This window comes from Boleophthalmus pectinirostris, unplaced genomic scaffold (genome assembly GCF_026225935.1).
Source record: "Boleophthalmus pectinirostris isolate CB_2022bp ecotype Guang Dong unplaced genomic scaffold, ASM2622593v1 HiC_scaffold_7, whole genome shotgun sequence".
NCBI classification, from domain to species: domain Eukaryota; kingdom Metazoa; phylum Chordata; class Actinopteri; order Gobiiformes; family Gobiidae; genus Boleophthalmus; species Boleophthalmus pectinirostris.
This window is the reverse complement of record NW_026571473.1, coordinates 20122066-20144567: the sequence shown is the minus strand read 5'-3', so window position 1 is coordinate 20144567 and position 22502 is coordinate 20122066. Positions and strand designations below refer to the sequence as shown.

At 41.5% G+C, this 22502-nt stretch overlaps 1 protein-coding gene across 37 annotated transcripts in view; it reads right to left on the bottom strand.

Annotated features, from left to right (window-relative positions):
* The window catches only part of celf5a (cugbp, Elav-like family member 5a), a 192045-nt gene that overhangs the window by 79638 nt on the left and 89905 nt on the right, over positions 1 to 22502 (bottom strand). For 19 of the 37 annotated variants that reach the window (XM_055164624.1, XM_055164608.1, XM_055164625.1 and 16 more), the window contains exon 3: positions 20457 to 20505. In XM_055164624.1, coding sequence (XP_055020599.1) covers positions 20457 to 20505 — 49 coding nt within the window. Of the gene's footprint in view, positions 1 to 20420; positions 20506 to 22502 lie in introns of all 37 variants that reach the window. The other 18 variants (XM_055164599.1, XM_055164598.1, XM_055164618.1 and 15 more) reach the window with 2 other exon arrangements.

Genomic DNA, 22502 nt, shown 5'->3' with positions numbered 1-22502 from the left:
ATTTCTGAATACCTCCCAACCCCATAGCTTCAAGTTTGTATCGGTTCAACCAAGTGTCCTCTGTTCGAAGTAATGCCTTTTTGATTTGCCGTAGCTTTTAAGCAGTATTGATGTGTCCGGGAGAAGGCCATGCTCAAGTCAAACTCATCTGCAGTTTTCCAGGGCACCATTGTTCGGCCGGCCGGGGAGAGGTCACCGCCACAGAGGAGAATAAATGTGCCGTGATTGACTAGTCTCTGTTGGAGAAATGAGTTCTCCATTCATTCACGGGCTTCCAGAGGTGAAACGTCCTTCAGCAAAGTAAACACAATCTGACAGGACTCGGCGGCAAACTCAAAGACACAGCGTGGAGCGGCCATGAGGAACAAACTTCTCCCCACCGCAGCCTCCAACCCGCTGTCCCGCCTCTGTACTGGCTTTAGTAAAGACAGGGGTACACAAGATCAGTGAGACAAGTATAACTCAATATGTTTTGGGTCTACAAGAAGTACGATAGCCATCAGAAGAATGTGAAACCACTTAGTCTGATTACCCACCAGGCAAACATTCTATTCAAACACAAAACATGAAAAATGGACTAGATCTAGAAAAATACAAACACATACAGGCTGGTAAGCACTGAATCAAATCAAATCAAGTTTACTTATAGAGCAAATAGCTTAAAATAATAAATAATAATAAATGAATAACAGCCAAAGCTTACAAAGGTGCTCTGCAACAACAATAACACAACAGTGGTATAGTTAGTAAAAAGAAATAACAGTAAAAACAATGTTTTATATTAAAGTATAATATAAACCAAGATGTGACTCTTTCTAACTCATATTGAGAAAAGGCCAATGGGAAAAGATGCATCTTTAGTAGAGATTTAAAGTGCTGCAGTGACTGTCCTGTCTAATGTGCAAAGATAAGCTATTCCACAGCTGTGGTCCAACTACAGAGTTACAGAAAAGGACCTCCTCTGATCTTCAGGCTGGTTGTGGAGTAAGCCAAGAAGTGCTTGTCAACAGAACACAAAGCTTTGGAGGGGACACTGGGCTAGAGAAGTTAAAAAAAATAGGCATAATCTTAGAAAAGGCATGATTTTATGAATTGAAGCCAAACACCAAGTATTTTGTTGATATTCTATTTTCTACTGGACCTTGGTTAACACCCTGCATGAAAAAAGTTATCAAAAGAGTGGTGAAACAACACAATATGCAATTGTAATGGGTTACAACTTATAAAGAAACCACAACCTAGTGATTAATGTTGCCTATTAATAAACTTTTGAATTAAGGCTAAATTTAATATTTCTTAATATCTCCATTGGCTTAACATTAGACTAACTGAGATGTGATGACAATTCTGAGCTCTGTAACTGCTGCCTTCAGGTTTGAATGTAAGATCCACATATGTTTAAGTGTTGTGTGTGCCTACTGTCCTGGGTCCAGTTAAATCCTCCCTTGTGAAAGGCAAACAGAATCCCTGCGCTCATCAGAGAGACAGCTTAGCCCTCCTCCTGGTTTGTTTAAATTGCAGTAATCTGGCACACAGATCACATGTGCAGCTAATTGATGGATTTGCCCGAGGATCTGAGAGCTGTTGATCTCCTCTGTGTTTATTTTCAGAAGGCAGATGCTGTAACCCTTGCCTTGCTGAAGAAGCTGGTGGTTCCTGAGGCAAAAACACAATGTCATCAGCTGCGATGCGGCCATCAAAGGCTATGCCACCAACGAGGCATAATTAGAGAAAGACATGCCGGGGTCTATGTTATTTATTTGATAAGTGTTAATAATTCAAATCACAATGTTTCCTGGTGTTTGTTTTAGCATGGTCCGCAACAAACTTTTCAATTGAAAAAACAACACTGTTGCTTGACCAATTTTAACAATTTTCTCAGTATTTGTTTTCTATTTGTAAGTATGCGCAGTGACTAGGTTCTGAAGGTTTTTGTGGTGAAATCTATATGCTAAATCAAGAAGCATGTAACTGCGCACTACAGGAGGCAGAAGAGAAAAGGCAAAGGACAGAATAAGTACTTGTGGAAAACAGGCCAGTAAACATTCTCGCACACATGTGAGGTCTTTTTGCCTGTGATTGTAATAAAATGTATGAGCATTGCATGTGTGTTTGGGACTGGGCTGTGTTGTGGTTGAAGCACGCAATGATCTATTTTTTCCCATTACCCCTCTGCATACGTGTGGTTCATTTACATTCATGGTTATCCAGATAATGAAGCTTTCAATCCGGGGGATCCTGTGGTGAGAACAATGAACCCAATTACCTCCTGCCGCCTGTGAGATGGGATGGCAGACTCCGAGACAGATGGGAGAGGCTGCACTCGGCCCGCAATCCAATCACATTCATCTCGCCTGCTTCCTGGTCCCTGTTCATGTGTTCTGCAGCAACTTATCAACAGGCACAGGCCAAACAGGCCAGCATCATTACATCACACACCTATGATTGTGCAAACACACACTCATGCAGTGCCAGGTCCCTGGGGTCCACTCGACCCCCACCATCTACTCCCAGTTTCCCACCTCCCTCTGTCTCCAACACCATAGCTCTTGTTGATCAGAAGAGCTCACATACTTCATGTGCTAAAGGAGAAGGATGTTCTTGGTACACTGAACTTCAATCATGATCTACTTATCGGGTACCAGTGTCCTGCAACACTCCAATCAATTAGAGAAAGATGGGCTCTGTTTTTCTATGGCCCAGGAGGTTTAAAGGACTCATCAAAAGTTTATCAGCTTGCCTTTCTTAATGAAATAAATAATAGACTCAGTGAGAATGAATGGCATTGAATCAGTAAATATCTACATAAGTTTGATAAGTTAGACAGGAGAGAAGTTGACATTCAACTCAAGCCAAGGCTATGTGTGCCTGGACCTAGACACTGCTTGAGGGAATGAATTCCACTATGAGATAATTAGCCAGTGATTGCGTGAGAGCTGATACCAGTTCTGCATAATACTCCAATATTTGCAGTATGTTTCATGCAAAAGATAGCTTATCTCATATTCTGACCCCTAATTTTACACTCAGATCAATAGTAATTGACTTAGTGGTCAATGTGGTTCTTGAAGTTTTTCATCACATGGTGCTGCCATCAGTCAAACTATTATGGGCCAGTGTAATTTGTTAGTGGAATCTGCATGTTAATGCTCATAGCACTGTTTTATGTTAATGAATGTCAGGAGAAGAGCTCAGGGTGGACAGCGCACACACCTGTCCACACACTCACACACGCACACAGCAGCCCTGGGATGCATTATTGATAAGCTACTAATTACGCTTGTTGCAATTTCAGCTGACCTTTCCTGGGAACATCCTGTATCATTACAAGCTGCATTTACTTGAAATTGCAAAGGTAATCTACACAGCACCATCCTGTTCCCAGTTTTACCTCCAGCGTCTCCACCATCACCCTCACTGTTGTAGCTGCCGTCACTGTAAACCTGTGTCACGTGTCTCCATAATGTTAGTGAGGCGTTCAGGGTCTGAGGTAACAGGGTGCTGAGCCTCACAGTGAGAGCCCATTCACAGAAAGGTTAAGACCACCACACAGGGCGCATTCATGGTTTGTATGCACTACTACAGTCTCATCATCACACTATACTATAATATTGTAATGACTCTTTAATGCACACAGGCTCCAACCGACAATTATATTTTTACATGATGGTTTACACTTATACCGTAGGGATGGGTAATATATTAGTTCCAAAATCAGTACTGGTGTTTTGGCATTGATATTCTAATATTAGAATATTCTAAAATGTGATATATAAATAAAGCTGCCCCATCTTTGTGTGTCCATGTGCCATTCCTAGTTTGTCCTCAGTGTACCAGATTTGTCTTTTTGAACAGACTAATGGCTATAAATGGAAATAAAATAAAACTGTGATTTCATTGTTTGTTTCTTTCATTCAATGACAATAAATCAAAATCAGTAAAAGCGATTAGGATACACATGTTGCAGTTTGTTTACACAATAATACAACAAATAATTTTATATTGCAGATAAAACATTGTTATTATTTTCAGAAAAGTTTTTGAGTTTATAGTTTAGGACTTTTACAGGTTAACATAAATTTGCTGTGGATTTAAACATGTTAAAATTGGTATCTTCAAATATCGGTTACCGGCCAAAGCATTTTATAGCCCACACAGTTCAGCACAAACAATGCTTCTGGATATTGGAGTCTAGACCTTCACAATTCCTTACGTTTGTACTATGTAATACAAAAAGGTGCGTGAAAAGGGCAAGGGAGCAGTGTGCATGTAGCTGGGATACACCAGGTGAGCTGGTGCAGGCAGGGGCGACACCTGCTGAAGGATTAATGGTCTCGGGGGAAGCCAAGGTGAGCCCGCTGCTCTGGGTTGACATCTCTGTACTTGTGAGAGCACAGAAATTAGCCAGCCAATGCAGTGAGTAATGGCTAGGCTGCTTCCATCAGTCCCATTTAACAATGCATGCAGAGGAAAATGCAGCCAGAGAGAATAAAGTAAATGTTGTCTCCTGGGCATGTGCACGTGGCATGGAACAGTTTATCACATCAGAGCAGAATGTGAATGCAGCACAAACACTGCACAAACATCCGTTCATAGATAAAGCATTTTCATTTTTACTTCCTGCATGTTGAAGCCATGTACAGTATGACACTCATAATGAACCTAGTGGTGACAGATAGCACCAAAATAATCAAAATATCTCAAATTATCACATAAATAATACAAAATAAAGTAAAATAAAAAGTAAAATACAAAAATAGCCATCTTAAAGGAGAGAGTTAATGTTTTGAAAGTTTATGCTTATATTTATGTTTATGTTAAAGTTGGTTCATAATTAATAATAAACAAAATTTGATATGAAATTACAGTTCATTAAAAACAATTGTAACTGTAAAACAATGCAGTGTAAAAGAGATATTCCCAAATCAGAATCTGATATTTACCACTTGACTTGCATTACAGTTTTTGTATAATAATGCACTTGTTCCGTATACTCTTTTTAGTATTTTGATATTATCTTCCACGGCATACAGTAAAAATACCTCTTCCAAACTTTCTTTCCAAACTTTCCAGGCTTTCACCACATGGGGCTGATCCTTTGTTAGGCTGGGTGATGGGCACGGTGGCTAAGAATACTGAGTTCTTCTTGTCAGGACAGTGGGATGGACGGTGGAGAGGTGGTGGTACCTGCATAGCACTCTCCCTGCTGTCTCAGACTTTGGCCTATCCAGTGCTATCCTGGCTTCCACTAATGACCACACAGGCTCCCCAGGGACAACAGCTGCTGCCATCCCCCGCTCCTCTGAAGGCTTTGAAGGGGACATGGCAGCTCGGGCTCGGGCTGGCTGAGCTCCTGCCTATAGCGGAGGAGCTAGCGACGCAGGGACAGGACAGGCAGGCGTGTGGTGCCAGCAGGGTGGCTAAGCCTGCTAAAACTCCAGCCAGCCAATTTACTTCCTCCCCATGCCCAAGCTGGCTCTGTAATGGAGGAACAGGGGACCACATGCTGCTAGGTCGTCTATGCTTTTACAGGTAAACAGTACAAGAGGTTGGGTAGGGCGTTTTTCTCTACGGTTTGAGTGAACTGAAAAGGGTCAAAGCCACAGTATGGTTCCCTACGACCCAATGTGATTGTTTAAGCCAAATGTTTTCTTTCATAATGGAACAGCTTCGGAGTTAATGACTAAAGAAGTAATGGCAATGTAAATAAAGAATTCATTGTTTAAAAACTAGCCAAGCATATGGGAGCACCAATCAGCTTTTGTTTCTTAGAGTTGGAGTAAACTGTAATCACCTAAAACTAAATACAGATGGAGTTTATACTGTATAACCGCCAATATACTTTTTAAAGGCGCTGTATCTCATTTTAGCCTCTTACACAGAATTAGTTCATTTTAATGTAATTCTAGTAGTCCACACTTATTCCTTACTTCACACAACGCATTCCTAACATTATTTATTCACCGCAATGAGTGCATAAGCAAGCAATTTACTTATTTAAAGGCGCTGTACCTGATTTTTAAAATGTCTTAAAATGTGAAAAACATCTAGCTCATTTTAAATTATTTGCAGCGGTTTATACTTAAATTCCCTGCTTTCCTAATGCATTCCTAGCAACAATTTATTCACTGTAAGGACTGTGTAAGTGCATTTTACAAATTTCAGAGGCCAGAGAAGACTTTGGTAATGGCGACAACAACTAGCATGCTAACAGAACAATTCCAGGTTTGCAGAGGATAAAACACTTTTGTTGTGGACAGCACTAAGAGCTACTTTTACAATATATTTGCACTAAGGATAAACAAATATTACATGACAGAAATCAGGTATGAGATGGTTACACAAAAAGAAAGATTGCTGAAATCATATGGGTACTGTTGTAACGGTGTATAATGTTTCATAAGATATCAGTTTGAAGTTACATATATGTCTATTTTGATGTGGCAGGCTGCTACGTGCAAAGCCAGATGTAACCTATTTCATTAGAACCTAGACTGGAATTAGTCAAATGCAATAGTCCAGCTTTAAGCCCCTGTCTCTGAGTGTCTCCACACTCACACAGCCCCTGGACAGGCTTACCCTTTTGACTATTTGCAAAGAGAGAAAGTGCCATATGAAAAGAGGAGTGAGCTGGCCGTGCTGGAGGGGGCTGGACGCTCTTGCCTAATCATTCAGTCCACGTTCCCACTGTTCAGATAAGCAGCACAGTGCCTCCAGTGAGCCTCCCCTCTCCTGTCCGTGGCATACATATACTTTAACGTGGCTAATTTGTGCGAGTCTTGCAGAGCTTGCACACCATTTAGAGATACACTTCAGATTTCACTAGAGAGTCACTGGACCGTGCACTGGGATAGAGGTCAGAATAAATAGAGCCATGGCAACCCAGGAGAAATGCATTTTAAATATCTTTTGTTCCAACCTCCATTGTTTAGTGCCAAACTGTTGAAGCAGCAATCAACGTCACTGCGGATATGTATTGAGGTGGGCTCATGGTAAACAAAGCTAATTGGGAGTAATTCTGTTGGGCTAAACAATCAACAAAAAGCACATTTAATTAAGCTTTTTATGCAGTGACTGTGTGGTTTAAACATCAATATGTTTCTTATCTTTGTTTAAATGAATGTAGGATTAATTTATCCCTACTCAGAGCTTTTCATAATCCGTCCACCCCTGAAAAATCTTATGTTCGGGTATAAATTTGTCCAGCGCTGACTTCCTTTGATACAACATTGTTTGCATAGTTTTGCATGGCTTATGGCTGCTTCTGTGAACTGAAAAACACTTTTATCTCACACGCATAGAAACTACACAGGGTCAAATGCAATATTTTGGTGTTACATTGTTTAAAATGCCTTAATTTGAGAAGGTCATGACCAAAATATATTAGTTTCTTTTATCTAATTTTTTTTTTTTTTTTAAGCAAGAAAAATACTCAAAGAAAGTTGCTGTTCTTTATGCACAAACACACTGACAGGAAATTAAGAGAAATGTGCTCAAATTGAAAGCCCACTCTCGACGAAGGCTGGCTCAAACTATATATTAGGACTGCACTAAATTGAATAAGAGAAGAATAAGGCTGGTGGCTGAGAAAATTTTGTTAGATGAGAAAATGCAGTTTCATGTGACAGCTTCTGGACTGTTCTTTTTCCTCTGTGTTTACAAAACAATTTGTGAGAGTGTGCGGAACCAACTTCCCTTTAACAATGTGTTATCAGACAGAGAAAAACAAGAGAGAATCAATAGGACCTGTGGTCATGTATAATTTGCAGGGCCAGCACCTGGCTGCCAACAAATAAAGATTTTTTTTTTTTCCCTAGCACGTTGCATTCAAGGATATTGGACCATTTTGTTGGTAGGTGGCTATTTTCACCAGATCCTGTTGGTGGGTCAGCTGAAATGATTGAATCTGTGTGAGCTCAGTGGGTGCACCCAGCACTGTCCCCGCGTTACAGACCCCAGCTCTCTATGTTAATGCACAAACTGCATCTGGCCCAAGAAACATCAAGGCCACAGTGGCAGCAGAATCCATCTTTTTAATTGCATTGAGTTGAGTGTGGATGTGTAGCTGTGTGTTTGAATCTGCGTGTCAGGCCGGTTGGCAGGCTGCAGGGCTGTCTTGGCTACTCTAAGAGCTCTTCTCCCTGAACCAGCTGGGACCCTCCTGTCTGCCTCCAAACAAGCTCTGTCCCTCTCTGTCCCACTCACAAACTCTGAAAGGTGCCATTCAGCCTCACATCCACACACACACACACACAACACACACAGACAACAGATACAGGGCTCGCACACACACACAAAACTAACACAGACACAAAAGGCTAGCACACCAACACATATACACACGATCAGCACACACACACAACACACACACACAGGACTAGCACACAAATAGGACTAGCCAACACATATTATATTACAACACACACACGCATACTAGTACACACACTAAGGCACACAGCACTGTCAGACACCTGCTTCCCACATCCCCTCCTCATCGCCCCCAGTTTAACAAGTCCAGACAAACACAAAGTTTTCACTCAAGCTCAGGTTGAACAAGACAACTTTGCAGCCTACCGTATAATGAAGTTAACATATTTACATAGTGACAAATCAATGTAATTATCCAAGTCCGGCAACTCAATTATAATATACAGATCTTTCTTAGATAATATTTGATGCGTGCAGAGGGTACCACTGGAGCTGGCTGATACGACTCTGGCCAAAACGAATCAATCATCACGTTGACTAACTAGATTTGTAATGTAAAAAGGATTCAATTAAACCTGTTTTGCTCTCTTATCTGCTACATAATTAACACAAGAGAAATTATATACATTGATTGTGACTGTCCATATATTTTCTAATTTCCATGTTTTTATTTAAATTGTTGCACTGAGACAAGATCTTTACAGTTAATGTTCGTGATGTGCTTGCAATGTTATCTCAGTTTCCCTTGTTGAAATATGATGGTGGAACTTTTCTTCACTCAAATGTTCTAATACTTTTGGTTTTCTGGGTCACCACAGTCTCCAACTTTGCTGTACTTTACATATTCATTTGCCATTGGTTTTGCACTAAAAGCTCTTCAGACACAGCCTGCACTGGTACAGAGAATAAAATGACATGGAACTCCTTTTTGTATTTACTATTTCATGCCATTTTTGTCATCTAATACAGTGTCAAATGTAGTGATTTTGATAAAGGATTTTGTTCAACAGAAACAACAGAATTTTTTTTCTAGCTGTTTTAATTTATTTATTAATTTTTTTGTTTGCTCAAACTACAAACGTGTTAAAAATTAAGCCCTTGGGCCTCAGCAGGTCTAAAAATACTTTTATCTTTCAGTCCTGCTCAAAAGTGTGGTGGAGTAGAAAGCACCTGCTCTCAAATGTAGAGAAGTAAAGTTTTATTTATTTTATTTTTTTACTTAAGTACAGTACTTTACTTTACTTTTACTGTTACTGTGACATTCCACCACTGCTCCAATATAATAAAAATGTAAAGCTGAGCATTTGAACAAATGTTTGGCCAGTTTATTTATTTATTTTTAAATATTGATTTACCATGCACTTCAGTATGGTTTATTTTAGGTTATATTACGTTATCGAAGTAACCAGTCTGATAATTTAGGGTCACTTGAGTTGATTTAAACAAAAATCTTTCCAGTTAGAAGAACAAAAAGCAAAGAGCAGAATGCCTCAGCATGAGGTTGGACCTACAGACCTTGTGGTGGAGGTAGTACACTTCCCCAGAGCTACATTTACCCTTTAGCTGCAGTCAGAGAGCAGGCCTGAGCAGACCCAGGCGTCTGCAGTGTGGAGGGAGCATGGAGGGAGCATGGGGCGTCAAGGGAGCCAAGGGGAGCGAGACGAATGAGGAAATGTAGCGTTGAATCCTAATGTCAGATCAGACGCTAGAGAAGATCTCTCATGCCAGCGGCCTCCAACATGCATCTGTATCAAGGCTAAAATATTGTGATCTTTGATTATTCCCTTTTTCACCTTTCATTAATGTCACAGTGGTGAAGGCAGAGACAGGCTGACATGCACACACGCGGGAGAAGAAAGCCTTTCACACACACGTGTAGCAGAGATAGCGGCGTTTTGACAGTAGCCTTTGTTTCCCATGAGCCGGAGCGGGATGTTACTTGTGCAGCTGTAGGTCACATTCGTTTCAAACTGAGACGCAGGGCTCTGTAGTCCAGAGCAGCTTTGATGTGCTGTTTATGGGTGGATGTGATAAGAAAGGAAATAGCTAATTTGCTCTCATAGTGAGCAATAAAAAAGAAAGGCCATTAATAAAAAGAAAACTTGTGTAGATGCCATCGTTTTTACAAGCATCAACTACACCATTTAAACCAGGCACCAATCCTAAAATAATATAAACCAATTACATATAACACAAACCTCCTAAAACATTGTTTAAATTTTCTAATTCTTCACTGTTCTACTCTAATTGTTTCCAAAACATAATTCGCCCAATTATATTCTTCTTGACACATTGTCAGTGTAAGTGTAACAAATACAAAATACAGAAGTCTCAGAAACCCAAGGCTGCACCGTACAGAATCCTAAAATAACACCAGAAAGGAGACATAACTGGAGAACCAGGGGCATACTAGGACAAGAGATGACAAGTGTCCAGGAGGGACCATCACAACATGAGGGGGACTTCAGTGTCTCTCTTCAACCTCAGTCCCTCCTTGACCCAGGAACAGTTGAAATTCAGACCACTGTTGCACTCAACTAAAGTCCTATATAGCACGGCTTATTTTTCACACTTTTCAACAGTATGGTTTGATTTTGACATTAAGAAACCAGCTTGGTTCCAGTTGGCCATATTAGGCTTATGGCAGCACAGTTGGGCAGCTGCTGAGACTGTATACCTTCCCCTAAAGCGTAGTGTTGCGGTGGCTCTGCTCCCTTGCTCCCTGATAACATTAATGCCAGGCAGATGTCCCAGAACAAGTCTGGAGATTTCTTTAATATTAAACTTGTGGAGTGGCTTTGGTTTTTACTTTGGTCCCCTGTCGATTTTCTTGAGTTTCTCCTGTGGCTTTTAAGAGCAAAACAATATTGACCAACAATATCTTCCACATCAACAACAGCCGCGCCATTCTCTTCCCTAATGGTAGGAAAATCAATAGGTAACGAATGGGCTTATTTATATTTCAGGCAATGATGTGCTATCTTGTGGCTTTTGTGACAAGTTTATTGCTGTGGGGGTGATGCTGTGAGTGTGCGTCATGTAACAAAGGGAACAATGTGTGGAGGTTGTATTCAGCACTTCGTCTTTCTATAGACTGTGCTGCACCTCAGCTATTAGCCACAGCAGCCAATCAGTCAATGCAAAGACAGCTCCCCAGCTCAGATCCTCCTCAATAACTCGCCTCGACTATCAAAGTGCGCTTTGAAGTCAAAATTGGTTCAAGTGTCAGGTCAGAGTTCTCTCCGCTGAAGGTGCACCAGTCATTTGAAGACTCATTCTGTCTATTCCCCAGAGGAGCACAGGTCTCCTTTGTATTATCTAACATGGGGATCCTCATACTTAGTCCCATTGTCATACTTGACTATATCAATGTAACTGATAAAGCTATCATTCGAATAGTACAAAGTTCAGCAAAAATGGATTAGAAACACAGGCAAACAGAACATTATGCAATCTGAATGCAATGTCTCAAAAATGTCAGAAAAATTGGGAGAAAAGAAGATGAAGAGCAGCAGTGGCACAGAAGCCCTCCACATCAATGCTAAGTACAAGTGCAGCTTTATATAATGGGACTCATTCAGGAATACACACATGAATAATAATGTTAAAAGCTAGATCCGTCTTCATGCGGCGTAGCAAAGGCTAGCCTAATCACTGGTGACTGCTGCGGTTTTACAACCTGAGAATGACTGTGCTTCTCTCTCCATTACCTCTGCACTCGTCTGACTGGCAGATGGGTGAGGGAGGCTGAATGGAGAGAGGGGGCTGCTGGGTAATCATGGGACTGTGTGTCACGGTGCGTGCACGACCATGGACCTATTTGTCGTTTGAGCAGGTGACACGGAAAAGGCAGGGGAGACGTGGCTGGGCCTCATTTAAAAGCCCCCTTTACACTGCCCACTCAAGCAACCCTGGCATTCCCTAATGGAGCATCACAGCTATGTCATGCCATGCTATGCCCTGCCATTCCTGCTCTCAATTGCTGTCTCTGTAGTAGAGGTATACACAAGTGAAACCACAGCTAACAAACAAAAGTCAGTAACAAAAGTTGCTTTTTGGACGGCTCGACCTTTTTACAGGGTTTCATAGCCATCTGTGCCGTAGCCATTAGTGAAGGAAAAACATGGAGCACCAGGTCGTTTATGCTTGAAATTTAGTTAAAGATGCACTATGCAACTTTTCTGGTGAAGGGTCTGCTACCTACTTGTCTCCATGGAAATGTTATTGCTTTGTCTAGAATCTTCTACAGTGTATATCATGAGGGAGACAAGCAGGTTACAGCACTACACTACATTACAATACAGTTCTATGGAAAGTCGACCCCCTATTCACAGAGAGAAATACTGTATTTTTGAGAAACAGAAACACCTGTAATTAATAAATGCTAGATGTATATGTTTAATGTCAGACCATGGAACATTCCAGACAAAGCAAAAACATCTTCATAGAGACAAGTATGCAGCAGATCCTCCACCAGAAAAGTTGCGCAGTGCACCTTTAAATAATGACAGTTTACATGGTATTATTCAAGTCAACTTCGCTGCAAAATCTGAGTGAACAGCAAAGACTGACAGTGAGGGAGAGATACGGTGATACAAGAGGTTAATGGAGTTAATAATGAGATAAAGAGATTGGAGAAATAGCAATACTGGCTTGGCTACTGTAGTGAGGCCTGTAGTTACATCCACAAATTGCAGGAAAATACATGTAAATTGTACTAGTGCTTATTTACACCTTTCCGTACACATCTGAGCCAAAGATTCAGTTTTACAGTTTAAGTGAGTCCTGCACCATGTTAAAATAGAAGTTATATTTTGAGTTCCCTTGCCTCTACTCTGATCAAAAGTGTTTTGTGCTTGCCTGCATCCTGGGGCGGTAATAGCTCCTTTCTTTGTCCAGAACTTTGTCACCATTTAAAGCTATTTCTTTTCATTGTATCCAGCATTCCTCTTTTTCTTTCTGTTCTTTCAGTTATTTTCTTTTGTATATAGCTACACCACTTTTCTTGGTAATGTTAAATCTACCTAACTTCCACCCCCTAATTATATATGTTTTTACTGGTTAAAAAAAAAGAAAAGAAAATACCTTCAAAACATGTACTGTATTCTTATGGTAATCTAGATTGTCTCCCCACCTGCTTGTCTCCGTGGAGATCAACAAGTTCTCGCCGTAACATTACAGCCAACGCAATATAATCTATGGACACAAGCAGCTAATGGGCCCTCCACCAGAAAAGTTACAGAGTGCACCTTTAAGAATCCTGAAATCACTGTGAGAGGCATGTATTTGAAGCATTTTCAAAAAGCCGGCATAAAGCATAATATATACTTTTTCTGTGTAATATTTATTCTTCACTATCTAATCTCCCCCATCTGTCAGAAGACCTGGAGTGCGCTCTGCAGTCCTGACCTCTGTGCTGTGCGGGCTGCCTGATGAGCCTGCCTCCTTATGAAGTGGTGTCATTAAGTAGCGAGAAGGAGCAAACGGGTGATTGCGGTGATTTGGCAGAGGCTCTGCACAGACCACATCGACCAATCAGAACGCTCCGCTGGCCTCCTCCAGCTCTACTGCAATCACAGAGCGCCCGGTCCACAGAGACACAGGCGTTTACACACCCACATACCATTATGGCCTGGTCACGGCTATTATCGCCTTTCACCTCTGGTATCAAGCAGAAAAATGATCAAGGGTCATATATTTTATAGATTGGAGAATATTATAGGTATTGATCGGAAAGTATGTATTTTCCTTGGGTATAAAACACACTTAATCATTTAAGAGCATTTATTATTATGATTTGTAAAGGCTGCTCTATTGGACTTTGAAGTAATGGCTTTTATATCTTGGTGCAGACAAAGGGGTAATGAATAGATTAAAATTGGCATGGTTACAAAAAAATATACAATATAACTGCTATAAATCAAGCCAGAAAATATTATGGTCCTATATTATGCAAAAAATGGATATTGTGGGCTTTAAGTCCTGTTAGAATGTTGTTACTTCATCACAAACATACCTGGAGTTGTACACTATCCAAATAATTCTAATAATGCATCAGTTTTATATAGCGCTTTTCTGGACACTCAAAAACGCTTTACAGTTTGTTATTTAATCACTCCATATCCAGTGGTGGTACGCTACTACTGTAGCCACAGCTGCCCTGGGGCAGACTGACAGAAGCAAGCCTGCCAATCGGTGCCCCTTTCATACTAGGCAATATAGGTGAAGTGCCTTGCCTAAGGACACAATGACAGTTTTTGCGACTGCCACCCCACTGTGGGACCTCATTGGTCTCTCATCCAAGTACTAACCAGGCCCGGTCTTGCTGAGCTTCTAAATTCTGATGGGATCAGGCCTTGACAAACCAATAATTCTAATGAAAGTGCACATAATTTTAAAACACAGTGGATCACTTCCTGTGTTACCACATGGCATCACAAGTTGGAACAGATTGTTTTCTCAGTCTAATTATGCAGGATTTGTGTAGTAATGTATTAAACATGTGAGAATGAAATAAAACACTGCTCCTGGTACATTTTTTATGTGAAAAAAATATATAATAATAGTAATAATAATAAATAATATAACAAGGATCAGAAAATATTTTTTGCAGGTGCCTATGTACTAAACCATAGGTCATAGATGAGGTGCAGCCTGGACAATGATCAGTCAACTGCTGTTAGAAAATTGCTCTGATGTTATTGTGGGAGAAGGGTGTGTTCAACCACGACGGAGAAAATAAAGAGAATCTAGGAATAAGAGGAATAAAGTGGATCTTTAAGTACAAGAAGTGCTCTTTCTCTTCACTATTATTAACCACAACTTGAACATTTCTAGGATTTGATGCAACCACCATATAAAAAGCTAAAGAACCACAACACCAGAAGCACAAAGCAAACTCCAATAAATGATTAAGTGCGACGAATGGAGCTCTAAATTGATCCTCAGTCAGTCCGTCCCAGAAGAGGTTGAAGATCCGTAATGAGAGCGGCCCGACCAGGCGCATACACGGGGGCCGTCTTTTCCCTGTCTCTGTGTCTCTCTGGACGAAGACAAGTTTGCTTCTCAAGGTGATTGTTGCAGTGATAAGGGAGAAGCTGTTATTAAGGGTGACAGCGGAGGGGCTGAGAGGCTGAGGCTGACTGGATAACCTTGTCCCCATCCCCGCCTGGCTTCCTTCTGGATGAGCTGCCCCACCACCTCCTCCACCATTGGCCGGCCGCGGATGCCTGCTCAACTCAACACAATCTGCTGGCTGGAATTACCTCCGCGGCCCCAGGAAAAACTAAACATGATTTCTGACCTTTCCTTTCGGTGTTCAACAGTAACCTTTGCTGATCCGCCCACGATACCAGACCCTCACGACGAACAGGGGATGAAGCGGAAAGAAGGTTATGGCAGTTTTTTTTTCCTCCTTATTGTTAGGGAAGTAAGAAGAGTTTATGTGTGTCTGTATACAGTAAATACTCTAATTTAATAAACCCCTCTTCAAATTCTTCTGTAAAATCTGTCAAAATATTGTTTAGTACATGATTGGGAAGTTTTACGTATTATGCAGAAAGACTTTTGGAGCTTTTTACCATGTTATAGAGTTGTTCTCTCATCAAAAACATGTCTCAAGAAATCTTGAGATCTCTCCTGGCCCCTGGGTACGAGCCAGTACAGGGCTCTGCTCACAAGCCTACTTGATGGCAGATTTCCATAAATATCCAAGAACTGGATACAAAACTATACACTACAACTTCATAAACCTGATGAGATGTGCAGTAGTTTCTTTAGCAAGATGCACACTGGTTGTAACCTAACAATCACATTTGAGTATATTTAAAAAAAAAAAAAAAAAGTAGTGTTATGGCCCCACTTTAAAGGGTGATCTTTAACTGCTTATGTGAGAAAAAACATTTGGAGTAAATTGCCTTTGAAGTTAAAATGTCTTTATCTGTTGATAGATTAATTAAATTATACATTCTGGTGTAGATTGGACACATTTTGTTGTGAATACTTAAATGTTGAAAGAACAAACTGAACAAAAAAACAGTGAATACTTACTTAAATAATCCAGCTATGGTCTCAATAAAATGTAGTCCAATATTCCAATTTACAAAGCATTTCCAAAGTAAGACTATGCCAAATGATTGTGCCTATGTTTGCATGCGAGGCAGGTCATTTGCTGAAGAACCCTTCGATAGTCATATTTGCTAAGCAATAAATATGTGTTATTATTTTAGAAAAGTCTAGAGGTAAGACACAAAGTAGTGTACAATAAATGTTCAGTGAGGATTTTTCCATTGCTTGAACACTGTGTTTGCAGAATTACAACATCTTTAAACTCCAGCTAAACTCATGCATCATCACTCCACTCGTTCACTGCAGAATCAGCAGCTCAGGCATCAGTATTATCAGTAGTAGTTTGTCAGATAAGGCTAATTGATCGGCTCCTAGACTACCCACTGTATTAGTCAACTGTTGTGATAGTTCTTCCACTGAGTCTGCATAACTCCTTCAGCCTCAGCAACAATAGGACCCTCAGGAGCTCATCTCATCCCTATAGAAACCATTTCATCATTTCTCCCCTCTCCTGCTGATTGTCTCACTGTGTACCTGTCTGTCTTTCACAATCCGCTGGGTTTCAAAATCAACTGTGGTGTGCTGATGTGAGGGTAAGTTTAGGGCTTACGGGCACAGTGACCTCCACATCCCAGCCCAGGTAGTGGGAGTTAGCAGACTGCACTCTACGCTACTGTGTACGAGTATTGTTTGTGTAAGTGCACCAGAGGGGATTTGGTCTCTGAATGTGGGACCTGCAGCTAGTCTTACTGTTGGATTAGCTCTCCCTGATCCCTCTGCAACCTGTGAACATGCTCCCTTACTATTTCAAGATCTCTCCATTTGTGCTCAGCCAAGCACATTGCGACAGTAATCTATAGTTTTCTTCTCTCTAAAGAGAAGATACACTGTTCAGCTTTTTGCCATGCCCCCGCTGCCCCCTCCCTTGAGTTGGTTCATCCATGTTTTCCCAGTTTGTTTTGCACTGGCTCTCTCTCTCCCACTTACACTTTCTCAGAACAAATTTGCTGCTTTCACCTCTCTCCTCTCTGCAGCCGTCCTTCCTGGCTCTAACTATGCCCCCTCTCCTCTCTGAAGGGGATCAGTGGAGCTTACAGGCCTTCCTGCTTGCTTCATTATGGCGCTGCTCTGACATAGGCAGCTTGTCTCTCTTGTAAGAGAAAGAGAAGAGCACTAATGTTTAAAACATGCACCACTCTGTTGTCTTTTACGCCAAATAAATTCATCATCAAAACAACATCGGCCGAGTGTGCTGCTGCTCTCTCAATCTAGATTCACCAACTTCCCTTTTTATTTTTTCACCTATCTCACCATTTAACTTGCTGCCTCTCGCTTTGTCCAGCCTCTCTCTCTTTGTTCCGTCACATCTCAGTGAACTGGAGCAAACCTTTTGGTTGTCCTTCAGTTGCAGTAAACACACAAACACAGTGCAGCACTGCTGCTTGGCCCATTGTGAAGGCCAGCTCCTGGAGAACTGTATAAAAACATGTAGAGTGTGCTCACACGTGTTCTTATTATCACGAACATGCCCGTCCCACCGGGCGCTCCCTCACGCTCACATGAGACACAGGCAGAGTGCAGAATGTATGTTTGGCTGTTTGTCCTCTGTGTGGGTGGACGTGTGGGCGGCAGGCCTGCCTCCATAATGCCAGAGCCTGTTTCTAATCCCAGCCTCCTCAGTGGGCTGGAGCTCTCGCTGTGCCAGGCTGCATCACCAGCAGAGCCCAGCTGACAGCAAGCCTGCTCTCCTCTCAGCAACACCTCGACAATGGGTTAAGCTAAGACAGAGCATGAAGGAACAAAATGTGCTACATTTAAACAGAAAAACAGAACGCCGCCTGTGACATTGCTTTCATAATGAAAGAAAACATTGAGGAGCTGGTAATTTTTCAAAGCTATGGGGGATAGGGCTGCTTAAGGAGTGGTTAAAGCTGATTTATCCTGTGTAAGGACATCAAAACCTCTGAGGAGCTCCCTCCAAAATGAAATATCAGCAGCAGTGCCAGTCATCAGAGTGGTGAACGATAGAAAATCAATCTATTTCACATCAGAGATAGTGAAGAGAAAAGCAGAGACAGGTCCCTGCTGGCTTCTGCCTGCACCTTTTTAAAGTCTCCAAACTGGAGCTTCTTAGGAGGCCTGCGTCACTGCTGACGGAGACGCTCCTGGTGCTGGTGGCTCAATGTGTAGCGGCTGCTGTTCTGCTAGATTAGGCAGGTGATTGGCCATTAATATTCATTTCACAGTGTGTCTTTGTTAGGCAGCAGCAGGGGCTGATGGAGTGTTTGGATGGATTCACTCACACAATATTCTCGTTCATTTGTCTCCGAGAGGTGTGGTGCTCTGTACAGTATGGGCTCAGGAGGCTGTGGATTACAGAGGCTTGTCCTGGTCTATAGGCCTGTGTGCTTTCATTACAGCTGAGACTCTGGAGCAAAGGTCCAGACAGTGCAACAGGTCTGTCCCTGGTGGACATGAACCTGGCGCAGGTGGTCTCTGCTGTCCCCTCATAATGAGATTAAGGCACTAATTAGTGTGACTGTGTGTCATTTGTGCACACTGTGGAATATGTGGCCCCGAACGATCGGCCCCTCAGAACAGAGCAGACCTGCTTTGTCCCTATGGAAGAGCCCTGATGATAATTAATATCCATTTCATTCATGGAAACCAGGGATAGCTGTCATGACAATATTATTCTTTTGAGCACATCTTTCTCTAAACATGTAGAAACACCAGAGTATTTAAAAGCAATAAATGAAGAGTAATGTCATAAAAAAAAAATCTATAATAAAAATATAAGAATGTGTGATAAAAAAAACAAATACACATTAAGAGGTTGCTGTTAAAAATAAATTCTCTCTTCTTGGTATTAAAGTGTGCTAAAGTAATTGTGTTGGCTGGTGCCTCAGGGGCACCACTCTGACCTGTTCATTTAAAATGATGGGCAACACTCAGGTCGCTTCTATCAGTCATCTGTTCCTCAGTAGGGTCCCCTCAGCTGCTCAATAAGAGGACCTCATAGTGACCAAAGCATCCTGGGAGCTCTAAAACTGGCCACTCACCACCAAGTAAGAGACAGCTGAGTGTCATTGTTAATGTGGACACACAGCACCACAATGGCAAAATCAATGGAGCTATGGGGGACATCAATCTTGACAGCACAAGACCCCTTTGCTAGTCTGGCCACCTCTTGCTCTCCAATGCTCCCAAAGAAAGCCAATGGAAAAAAAAAAAGAAAAAAGGGTTTCTTTTCCTGAGGTTCGGTGTGCATTTGTCAGCCGGCCAATTGGTCAGCCATCTAATTCAGTGAGAGCAGACGGCGTTTTGAGCTAGAGCCTCAGAAGTTTGGCACAACAGCTGTACGTGGCTGGCAACCTGCTCACATTTTCTCTGTTCTTTTTTCCTTCATTAGGACTGGAAGACTGTGAAAATAGTAGATATAATGTTTTTAATACTAAAAAGGCCTTGGCTGTGTTACAGACTGACACATGAGATGCACTCTAAAAAAACAACATTGTCTCTGGCAGTGGTTTTGAAGGATGCTTCCTGATCCCATTTACATATATGCAGATAGGCCGCCAGTAAATGAAAGACTCCAAAAACAGCAGAGATCAAAGACGACAGAATTAAGGCCAAGTAATGAGGATGTTGGCAAGATCCCTGAAAACCTATTGATTGTTTGGCAAGCCAAATGAGCTGCTGCTCCCATTTTTTCTCCCCTCTATACCATTTACTCTCATGTTTTAATGTACGCACAGAGAGCAGTGTGGGCAGTAAAAGGGCGTTTGTAAGGCTCCGGCCCTGGTATCAAGCCTAATCACTATCTTGTTTACAGCTCCACGATAATGTACTTGGCATAGAGAACAGAAAAAAGAGAAATAGGCTGCATGCAGGACAGCCCATCACCGAGCCACAGCTTTCAATAACCCAGACGCTTGTTCAGACGTAATCAATTACAGGCAGTACAAGGGCACAACAAGATGAGAGCCCAAAGGAAATGGTGAATGTACAGCGTGTTCTGAGTACAATTTTAGCTATCATGCCACACAAGCAAAGTGGCATTCAAAACAATAGTATTTTTAACAATTGTATGTGACATTTGAAAACTATTTGTGAAGAATAAATATTTGTCTTGGATATGAGACTTAGACATGAGCAAAAAGAGAAAAGAAGACAACTACCTCCACGGCTCTCGCTGTCGGCGGGTTTCACCTGGATGGGCCGAGTCATCTGGAAGAGAAAAGAGCAAAAGAGTGTTAGTGCTGCTGAAGCTGTATGGTGCCACTAACCCCAGGTGTCGAGACCCTTCTTCTCATACTAATAGCTACCCTGCAATGTTGATCAAAGGAAGCACAGAAAAAACAAAACCTGGAGCAAAGTTCACTTGACATACAGCCAATTTTTCAAACAACAACTTCATATTCCCACATCAGAGCAGGGTTAACATCTTACTTTAAGGCTTTTTGAAAGAAGAAAGTGCATAAAGTTCATAAATCTTTGCTTGTAAAGTATAGTATGTAGTTATGTACAGAATTTCAGAACATTTTACTTTTTATTAGTTTACTTTGTGGCTGTCTCTACTCTTCAATTTTAAGTCTATGACATGCTGGCGATATACTGTGCTGTTTCATAGTTACGATATTAGGTTTCTGTTTGGTATTGATTTTTGGATTTTAATAAAAGAAATCTTCTGGACTGCTTTGTGGACTAAAATGCCAGATTGGTCCATCTCTAATAATTTTGAAGTAATAATAATAATGATACCCTTGCTTGTGTCCATTTTGGCTACTGTGGTCCACTCACCTCTGTCCCACGTGAAATAAGCTGTTTGTTTGTTATTTGTTAGGGCAAGCACATGGAAAGGTTGCCCTGCTACATTATGAGTGTGTGTGTGTGTGTGTGTGTGTGTGTGTGTGTGTGTGTGTGTGTGTGTGTGTGTGTGTGTGTGTGTGTGTGTGTGTGTGTGTGTGTGCGTGCGCGTGAGCAAGTGGCCAAGGCAGTCCTAATAAAAGTGAATCCAGCCACGGGAGGGGAGAGATCAATGTGGGCCTATTGATCCGGGCCCTTGGGCAGAGCAGAGTGTCTGGCTGGGAAGGATTCTCTGGTTAGGAGGCTCACTCTAATCCACTGGACCCTGATAAGAATGGCATTGCCTGGATTAGATGCCTCTGTCATCGCAGTCTTTGTGTCACGCTCTCCTCCTTCCTCCAATTTTACCTCCTGCTTTTTCATTACTGTTGTTCATGCCATGCAAGTCTTCCTGAAATACATCCAGTTATGCTTGATGGAAGAAACTTTAAAGATGAAGCTAGGATTTGGTGAAAGTTCAGTAATTATCCATTTTATTTTATTTCTTATCAAACTGGCTATCTAATTTAGTCAGGGCAAAATGTCAGTACAAAAATAAACCACATGTATATAAATACAGCCAGAGCAATGCACCCTCCCAGCCATTTTTAGTATACTATTTGTGGCTATATCGTCAAAGCGTATCTCTTAAAACAGAATGTAATTGCCAGACACCCACTCAATTACTAAAAACAGCGCATTGATGCTGCTCTTCATTAGATATATTGTATGCATATTTACTTGCTTTCTTTCCTGTATGGTTTTCAGTTCGATCTTGGGGCAGGTTTTTGCAAAGGTCAGATTTAAAGATGGGGCAGTCCTATAAAAGCATGACATGTTCAAGGAGAAACACCATAATGGGATTTTAAAATGTCTTAATAACATGCTGATATATGGGAGAGACGCTGGTGCCTGATTCATTAAGTGCTAAACGTATCCACTTTCACCTTGAGGAACTCAGTAACCTTCCCACACGACGATGATTCCATAAATTTAGGCGTCGTAAATAATAACTATACTGAAAGTCTTTGTAAGAGAGAAGGAGGATGTTGTATTTGTGAAGGTTGAGCTTTTGTTTTTCATGGTTCTCTATGATCATCCTGCCCGTCTACAACTACTTTTGTTCCACACTAGCAAAGCAGAACCAGAGTATGCTAATGCCAAGCCACAGGGCTCACTGCTCCCCGGCATGTACGGATAGATTACAGAATCAACTGCGACAGACGCGCTCATGTGTTCTCCGAGTCGGAAACACCTCCACGAGATGAAGAAAACATCCGCTAGACAAACTCACAAAGAAGGTTGAGCCCTGTCAGAGGAAAGAACAGTGATTTGGGAGTTTGCTTTTGACATGGCAAACGGACAAGAGAGACGCCGCC